Source organism: Crassostrea angulata, chromosome 2 (genome assembly GCF_025612915.1).
Source record: "Crassostrea angulata isolate pt1a10 chromosome 2, ASM2561291v2, whole genome shotgun sequence".
Lineage (NCBI taxonomy): Eukaryota > Metazoa > Mollusca > Bivalvia > Ostreida > Ostreidae > Magallana > Magallana angulata.
In genome coordinates this window covers 56,290,113-56,300,311 of record NC_069112.1, presented here as the reverse complement: position 1 = coordinate 56,300,311, position 10,199 = coordinate 56,290,113, and the positions used below count along the sequence as shown (strand labels likewise).

Genomic DNA, 10,199 nt, shown 5'->3' with positions numbered 1-10,199 from the left:
TTTATTTTTTGATGTATACTATTTAATCTCTTTGTTCATCATTATATGTGATTATATATATATATATATATATATATATATATATATATATATATATATATATATATATATATATATATATATATATATATATATATATATATATATATATATATATATATATATTTGAGAAAATTAACATGCAAACGTTCAGAGGATTGTTTATTTTTGCCGATGTATGAAGGGGTAGTTAAAGTAACGCCATTTTAATAGGAGCAATGGTAAATTGAAGGATCCCTCGTTAGCCGACATAAGCACCTTAGGTTTTGTTAAAAACCGAAGCAGAAAGATCGGGAAAAGGGAACATGCCTCATCCATACTGATTCAAGGTGGTTTGCCACAACAATGTTCTTTTTGACGAATCTTTCCTCTTTATTTTTGTTCTTTTTTTTCTTCTGTTTGTTTGTTTGGTTTTGTTTTTTTTGTTTTTTTTGTTTGTTTTTTTTTTTGGAAACATGATTTTACGTTTAAGAGACCAATGCTAGCTCTGAATATTTTTCAATAAGCATTTTGATTTTCTAGAAAAACATGTTGTTTTTAAAATTTCAAACGAAATGTAATTGATCAACCCAACAAGTTTTTGTATACAGTCAAAAACAGACATACCTAATAAGCGAAATTATAATTTAGATGTCATTGCCTTTATAGTAAAGATAATATACAAAATTGCACTCTGGTTCACTAGAACAGCTTTAATTGTATATATAGTTTTTAAAATCTAAAACCGTAATATGTATATTTAAAATAGTGTGTTTTCATACGTGCACTTTAATACGTTTAATTTTATGTAATGAATTTTCTAATCATTAAGAACCAAAACTTTTGTAAATGATAATACCATTGAGAATTTAAATTCTTGTAAACATAGTAACATATAGTTTCATTTTAAATCAAAACTAGTTTAAAATAGAAACAAATATCTTCACTACAGCGACATACTAGTGATTTAATTTTGTGAGATTTCTATAATTTTTAGTTTTATTGCTATACAGTCATTTCATAACCCTTCAACTTCCCTTTTCCCCTCCCACATTATAATTATACCTCTCTGTTGATTTTATTGCACAAAAACTGATCTTTATCATTTTTACTTCATTACAAAACCTTGGCAGAAGTGTACGTTATTTTTTGTATTAAATTTAGAGATGTTTTCCAAATTTGGGTGACGCAGAAATTGATAACCGTTGTATACAAATTGTACTCACAAGTTTAATGTGTAGATTTATTTTCTGGAGATTTTAGCTGACCGAATATCTTAAACAAAATTAACTTGTTTGCTAGTATTTTTTATACCTTCTTTTTTCAATCTCTGTCGTAACAGGAACCACATTTGCTCATTTAGCACACCAGATATTTTTTTTTAATAAAAATACATTTAATTTCATAATGGAACTACTTGAATGGTCAGTATTTCCCTCGGCCAAACCGGCGGAAGTAGTTGCTGTATCGGTGGACAAAAACTTTTTTTCATCCTCATAACCAGTAAATATGTCCAATTATAATGTATTTGATCCCCTGTAACTCCTTGTATACTTTGTAATCTTCTGTCATCCGCGATTCACATCCCCTGTCAGCCCCTGTTATTATATGAACGCCTCTGTCATTCTCTATATGTGCCTAATGTTCAATGTAGGTCTATGACTGTTTCTTTTTTTAAAAATAATCTTCTGTGAATTTTTTTTAAATAATTTGCCAATAATGAAGTGATTTGGAAGACAAATTATATTAAGATATACATTTTATGTTTGTTTATTTAAAAAAAAATCAAATATAAGATCAGTACTCACAAAAAAAAAACTCACCATAAGATATACATGTACATTCTGGAAAGTTTTCATTGCAATCTATTTAACGTTGACTTGCAGCCTCTATACCTATGCGTAGTACATCTCTTTTTATTTAAATGGACGTGTACGTTCTTGTCTTTGTACATGTATATAGATCTATTTACAAAATTTTATTATTTTCTGAACAAAAGATACTATTTCTAGGGCCTGGTAAACCAAAAAATACAAATCCATTAAGTAGGCTTTTGAATGGATTAATAAACCGATATTAAAGTATGTAATACAAACAGAAAGACATCTTCAATTTTAAATATTTAAAAAAAAAAAATTGAAAAGGAATATAATTGCGCATCGGATGTGAGTTCCTAAATTACGTCTGCGACGTAATTTCTGTACAGAAAGCAATGGTTAACAAATGTTAACACGTATCTTTACATCCTATTTAATATGTTACAAGGCAGAAAAGTACAAATGTACTTGTTGAAATAAGAAAGAGAAAATAATTTACAACGAGTATTGGCGTTCAAACCATGCATACTTTTTTTAACGTTTCCTGAGTATCTGAATGTTTGTTCTTAACTATATAAATCAAATCATAGAAAATGAATTGAAAACAAACTCAACAGTTATTTTCTTTATATGTTTCTTATATAGTTTTCCACTATTTATTTTTTGTTCAGTCTAATCTGACCTTCATTTTGAGCTTTTGCTTCCAGACTATCTTCCCTAGGAAAAAGTCAACTAAAAATATTTTAAGTTCTGGAAATTAAATATTAATTCCTATCTTAAACTATTGTAGTACTTCCCTTGGCTAACTTGTGTGGTTGATTTTTGCCTTTTACCATCAGACTATATTACATGTGCAAAAGTGGATCATATCTATCCTCAGCTTTAAATCACTTACTAAATCTGTAATCTTAAACAATCATTATTTTTTAAATCAAGCAAAGCATAATGAAAAATTATTCGTTGACACGGATTGAATGACCCCATTGCCTCATTTATATAGGTAAAAATAAAAGAGATTGTCAATACATTATCTTTCAAGCAACTCGTTCGAAATTCATACTAAGTCTTAAAGTCGACTTGAACTACCAATTTGTTTTAACGATTTACATTTTTTTTTCTACAGTTCCCTGTGCGTCATGTCTATTTTTACCGAACCTTTTAAAAATACCGAACTTTATATGGAAGGCGATATTCAGAATTTGTGATACTTGTTACTCCGCAAAATTCTTTGATAAGGAGGTCGTTATTTATAAAACAATGCACAAGCGTGACCTAAAATTTCATCAGTCTAAAATCCAGAAATGTTATATATAGGATTTAAGGAAATCAATACCTTCTTAATTCTATAATGATATGTGATGTCGGAATTGTTTTCTCAAACTATAAGCAAGAAACATGTATAAGAGTATAATTTAGAAAAAAAAATACTCTGATTGCAAGTGGATTCTAAGCAATAACGCATTGATAACGTATTTATTCAATCTTGCCTTCAGTTTTTAGAATCCATACATAGACAAAGCAACATACACACAATAAGGGGTGCTCTATTCCATCTACAACAAGTTGCACATGGGTAAAATGGATTGTTATACCCTTTGATACTCTTCGTAAAGGTCTGATTAACAAAACCTCCAACAAACAAATATTATTCAACCATTCAAACAAATTCTGTGTTTACCGGTCTCCAAAGATTGATTGACCGCTACTTCATAGCTTATTAATTTTCGTCCAATCCTGGTGGAGGGGGAAATAGTCGAAGAGCTTTGCGACATTAAATCTTATTATACGTGTATCAGTAGCAAAGGGTACATGTATAACAAAACAGTTGTTGGCTGATCATCGGGCAAAATATGATTTGTTTGACATTCAGACAGAAATGTTGTCCTGGACCCCTGGCAACATTTATGTCTCTAGGTCAAAGAAATCATATGTTGCTCTCATACATTTGAGACCCGAATCAAGTGAATGCAGCGAGCGCTCAAGCGATCAAGAATATACGTAACCAGTTCATTTCCTTATAAACGAACGTTCGTAACACAGTATGGCGTGGCTGCTCTTCATAAGTGAATTTATTTGCCAAGTAAAATCATATGGTAAGACTTAACCATTTTGTTCTTTCTTTAGTTAAAAGTTTGTTGAATGCTTATTTATTACATGCAGTAGCATATTTGAAAGTTAGTTCTAAAACATTTTTGTTTTTATTCTTACATTGAATAAAACTTTATGTAATTTACATATACGTTGTTTTTATTTACAAGATCTATCTATCTGTCTGCGTCTCTCTCTCTCTCTCTCTCTCTCTCTCTCTCTCTCTCTCTCCAAATGTCTTTAAAAACTATACATTTATTGTATATTGTTTATTATAAACATTATGAACATTTTTAAAGACCGTATTTAAGCAGAAATTAGACATTCATAATACGAAGACGGAAGATGATTTTAACTTTCAGAGACAATTGAAATATTAAGGAAAAAACCGGAACATGGGACACTTTTTATTAAGAGTTGTTTGTTCGATATTAAGTGTTTAAGCAGGAACATAACTTATGAAACCAATACACTAGTTATGAAATGATAAATGTAAATATATCCTTAATTGCATAATAGTAAGACTGTTTATTTACGTTTTGCAGCTTGATAGTTTAAAATTTACACAAAAGATACAATGAAGGAACAATAACAGTATACATAATACATTAATGCGATTGTATAGACTTCGTAATTTTAAAAGCTTTAAATTGCACTGATAACATTATTATGTAATATCATTAAGCGTCAGTAAGCAGACATAGCGAAATGTAAATGTATCATCATAACACTTTTTGCTTTTGCCCATTCACAGAAAACATCGCTCTGCTTAAACCGGCATGGCAGCAATACCCCTATCCCGGTAGACCGGAGTGGGGAGCGGATCGTGCTGTGGACGGAAACAAATCAGACCTGTCTGCTTATGGTGGACAATGTGCGATATCAGCTAATTCTAAATCAACAGCGGAATGGCGGGTAGACCTGGGAGATGTGCTGAGCATACATCATATTTTTATTCAGTACAGAACCGACAACCTTGCTTGGGGTATTTTAGCTGTGTTTTTCATCTTTTGTTTGGTCTCTTTTATATAGTGACATTTCTAGGCATAAAGAGAGTTGATCAACCCATGTTATTTGGCTTTTCAGGTTTCATTACCTGTTAAATATTTGATTTGTATTTAACATCTGAAAAACCAATTGTTATGAAAAGCAGGCTAATATTTGGGCTGCACTTATCGTTTTATAAAATAAGTCACTGTATTCTATAACGCCTTTATTTATCACGACTCGAAAAGCTAATTTATATGTATTTCTAGATGAAATCAGCCAGCACGCTTCAAGATTTCTAGGATTCTCGCTTTACATATCGAACACAACTAGTAGGGAGGCTGGAATACAGTGTTTTAAGGATACCAACTACACATTAACAACAATTCCTAATCAAATAAACATATCTTGCGCGGAACATGGGAGATACGTCATCTACCACAACAACAGGACCCATCCTCCGTATCCTGCTGGGTATTCTACTGATGGAGGATACATCGAACTTTGTGAAGTTGAAGTTTACGGTCAGTGTTCAAATGATATCGATCTAATGATTAAGTGACGTTTGTATTATAATCTAAAAATTTTTGCATGTAAAATTGAAAAAAGAGAAAAACAATTCAATATTTCTGGCCATTTTTAAACGAGACAATTAAAAAAAATAAGGTAAAGGTATTTTGAAAAAAATGTTTTAAGCAATTAACAATACTTTCAAACATTAAAAAACCATGATCACACATGTCCACGCGCTCAAAAGTGCAGGCACGTACATTTGTATGAAGTTACTTATAAAGTGCACTTGAGAATGCTCGAACACTAAATATAAGTTTCTTTTTTGATATATTTCACGTTTACTCTGCCATACTCTGACACAAATTACAACACACCAATTATTTTTTAATGAATAAAGCAACTTTCAATCTTAGGTTGTCCAACACCAGGATATTACGGAGAGGACTGTTCTTTACCGTGTCCACAGAAGTGCCAGGCAGGTCATTGTGACATTGAGAATGGAACTTGCCTGGGTTGTGTTCCGGGTTACAAAGGTCCAGAGTGTGATCAAAGTATGAAGTTTCAACGTTGTTTTGATATGTTGATGCAACAGTCCACAAAGAATGCTTTCTTTTGTTAATTTATAAAGATTCTCTTTTGTACGTTAATTGCTATACATTGATAAAAAAAAAACCTTTTTTTAAAAAAAGCTTTCTTTTATGTCTTTCATTATTCACTTTAAGACAGTGGGAAAAATAAACTAATTTGGTAAATTGATGGTATAGATTTTTGTTTTTGTTAAACCCTTCATATATATCAGGAAAATATTTTGAATGAATGAAGTCTTTTTTAGAGAAAATCGAGTTTATAATTTGACTTGCTTTAAATTACTAATTAAAATTAAAGCCATTCATACATGTAGTCGTACTAATTTTAATTCAGATGTTCTTATGGATCCACAGTTCTTGAATTAAAGAATAATCTAATCAACAACATTTTTAGTTAATTAGAAAACCAATCTCCTTGATATATCATTATTTCAAACATTGCATGTAGGATGTGCAGGAACATGAAAAAATGAGGTCTACATTGCCTTCAATTTTAATTTCCAAATTTTACCATTAAACTTTTAACTTTAAAAAATAATCATTATTTAAACGTTGCCTTAACCTTTACTGCTTCGTATATATTTTAGGGACTATCTCTCTACATAACGTGATGCTAGTTAAAAAATGGTATTGATGCAAGATATTTAAGGTCTTTACCAGTATTTATTGTCTGCTTTATTTTAAAAATATTGAGTGATGTTTAACAACAGAATGCAGCGGACACACGTTTGGACTAGAATGTTCACGGATTTGTGGAAACTGCAGAGATTGGGAAGAATGTGACTATTTGAACGGAAGTTGTCCACATGGGTGTAACAAAGGCACTATGGGTATCAACTGTGACATTGGTATGACTATTATTTAATAACCATCTGTTTTGAATTAATGGCAGTTTAATAAAAAAAAATGAACGAACGAAATTGATTTAAAAATACTATGGAGGAAATATTGAACATTTTACATTTAATTCAAACATATTTTTAAATCATTGACATCATAGCATATCATAGCATTTATATCTCATAGCATAACATTGGAATTTCATACCAAAGCAGTCAATATCATAGCATATTTTTAAATTCTCATTCGTCATACATGTAGGATACCATAGCATACCATAGCAAAAGATATACATAATTTCAACTCAATTTCCAAAGGCTTTTCTTTTTTAGAACAAATGTTTGTATTGCAGATCTATTTAAGTGGTAAACTTTGGTTTTTTTCATAATTTATTTCAAGTTTTTAAGAACTCTTCTTTATGAAGAGGCGGTTTTGTTTAAATAACACAGCAAAGCATAGCAGGCCACATCATTCAGCATTTCATTTCCATTCTCATAGCAAAGCGTACACATCTCATAGCATTGCTTTAAAATCCTATAGAAGATCATTTAAATCGCATAACGTAGCATAACATAAACATAACATAAAAATGGCTTCATAAATTTGAGCGTTTCTCATAGCTTTTTCTTATTCATCAATTCATAAAACCTAGTTATGCAGCCTGATCTGAATTAATTTTAGCACTTTAATTAAAACCACAGTCTTTAAAATTAGCTACAACCCCACCAACCTTAAGAAACCTTTAATAAAGTAGAAAACCTTAAAAAATGATCATCGTTCATTTTACAGCCTGTCCTCATGGTGTATATGGTATAAACTGTGAAGACAAATGTAGCATAAACTGTGGAGTACCGGGGCAATGTAATAGGGTAACAGGAGAGTGTGAGAAAGGGTGCCAAGTGGGGTGGAAAGGATCCACCTGTGATAAAAGTACGAGGTTTCGGGGTTTTTTTGTGTTTTTTTTATGGTTGCGACTAATCAAAATACAGGTCTTACATGTGTAAGTAGTATTTATTACTTCAGTGTTTTCAAAAAAGATGGGTTTTTGTTACATGATAATATACACAAAGGCTAGTAAATATCATGACTACAATGAAATTTGATTAAGATTCTGATTTCCCTGGCCCTTGTTGAAAAATCCCAGAGATTTACCATCCATATTTTGATTCCAATTTATATATAACGTAAGATATAAAGTTTGAAAACAAAAAATATACTTGTTAACATATAATTCAGATAAAAAAGGTAGTTTTTATAATTCAATAAATCAGTTTTGTATGCATTGTGAAAAGTATGCATACGCTCAGCGGCTGTTAAATGCTGCATAATTTTAACGAGTTCATTTTAAATAATTGCATTACATTATTGCATTTCGATGTTTCGTGAAATTATAAAAAAAAATGAATGACTAAATACTTTCACAAAACCTAAACTGACTATGTCCATGTCTACCCTGTATAATCTCTAACATGTCTTGAAGAAAAAGGTCACTTTGCAATCCATTGATGTCTTCAGTCTTACCCTTAAGTATTTGAAAATGAAGAATGTATTGAATCAAATGTAAAATTATGCTAAGAGTAAAAAAAATGAATTATTTTGCTTCATACATTCAATTTCTATCAAAACAGAATGTAACGGGGGCACATTTGGGAAAGATTGTTCAAATCAGTGTGGATTCTGTCTGAATAAAGATCAATGTAACTACAAAGATGGCAGCTGTTTACACGGATGTGACAGTGGTTATCACGGACTTCAGTGTAGGCACGGTGAGTACATCGAACATGAAATTCTATGGTAAATTAGACTTTTTGCCAAATGAAGACACAGGATAAAACCTATTTATTAAAAGAATCTATTGACGATGGAATGCATCAAATATCGTATATTCTTTTCAAGTTAATTTTATTTTAGATACTTTGATAAGACAAACAAAACACAAATATCCACGCCTTCTTAAACCTTCTATATATTTATAATCAGACAGAATTATGAAAAGAAAGGCTTTTTTATTTTTCCGTGAACATATAACATACCCACAAAGACTCGCTCATTCCCTTTATTGACATTTTAAATTTTCTAAATTTTATTAGGCAAATTATTCTTCAAAATGTGTGTTTTGAAAATCACAGTTCTTTGTGTTTATTTTGTAAAGTGATATCGTGACATTTGTATCTAGTTTGCAAGAACAACACATATGGGTCTAACTGCTCTTTGAGTTGTGGAAACTGTCTTTACGTGTACGGGGAACAATGTCACCACGTGACTGGTCAATGTCCACGCGGATGTGACGTTGGTTTTCAAGGGAACCTTTGTAATGACGGTAATCCCAATTACTGCTCATTAATTTCGAAATTCAACAGTAAAATATTTCAACAAAATATTAAGATTATGAATATTATTGTCGTATGTTTAATACTAATTGATAAGAATCTTTACCGTTAAATTTGGGTTAAACATTTGATGCGCTCGATTTTTTTTTGTAATTCGCTGCAGTTAATGTCGAGTCTTCATCATCAAGGTTGCAGCTGTCATATGAACTCTACTCATTTGTTTCATTGTTCTGTGTTAGTGCTCTCATCAACATCTGCTTAGTTTTCAGGTAATGAACTTGAAATGTCAATTGATACAATTATATATTAACCCAATCATTTTGTATACATGATGATGCTTTGTTTCTATGATACTTTTTTTGAAGGGTTATAAGAAACAAATCAAAGAAGAGCCAGCACCAGAAAGAAATCACGAACGTCGGAACTTCGAGGTCTTTTGAAAGTTCTAATTCTGTATACATTGCCGACAATTCTGCCTATGATGTACCAGAAGAGGATCTAACAAATTTCGACTATGATGTACTCGATTAACGTTCAGCCATCAAATATGAAATAGGCAAAACTCGATTATATCGAACACGGATATAGCTAATTTAGGTCTACAACGAATTCTTATTGAATCCTAGCAAAGTTCTTATATTAACCTATAAAACTGTCGTTAATGTTTATAAGGAACACGGGTATAACGAATATACTGCTTTAACGACTTAAACGAAGTAATTTTTAAGACCCCCCCCCCCTGCAAAATTTTTATGCATTTCATAATCTATGTAACGAATATTTCCATTAATACAAATTTCATTGAAAATACATAAAATTTTATGATGTACATATATATAACAGTGGGACGGACAACTTCGGAATGGACATTTTTCCGGCGTTGCGCACCCCTTTCCATTCACAATATTGACCAAAGTTTAGTACCAAATGGTGGGGTTTTTTATTCTAAATAAATTTATGGAAAAAAAATTGAAACATTTTTAGATAGTTTTTTTAGATATTTGAACTTAAAAGTTCCA

The 10,199-nt window shown here is 30.9% G+C and overlaps 1 protein-coding gene across 1 annotated transcript; it reads left to right on the top strand.

Moving 5' to 3' along the window:
• The first annotated feature begins 3,862 nt into the window (after nucleotides 1–3,862).
• On the top strand, nucleotides 3,863–9,909 carry LOC128171574 (multiple epidermal growth factor-like domains protein 10). Its single transcript, XM_052837370.1, has 10 exons — nucleotides 3,863–3,928; nucleotides 4,678–4,908; nucleotides 5,180–5,434; nucleotides 5,837–5,974; nucleotides 6,721–6,858; nucleotides 7,640–7,780; nucleotides 8,479–8,616; nucleotides 9,027–9,170; nucleotides 9,344–9,449; nucleotides 9,546–9,909. The coding sequence occupies exons 1-10, from the start codon at nucleotides 3,877–3,879 to the stop codon at nucleotides 9,709–9,711; spliced, it is 1,509 nt and encodes a 502-aa protein (XP_052693330.1). The 5' UTR covers nucleotides 3,863–3,876; the 3' UTR covers nucleotides 9,712–9,909.
• Nucleotides 9,910–10,199: the final 290 nt, after the last annotated feature.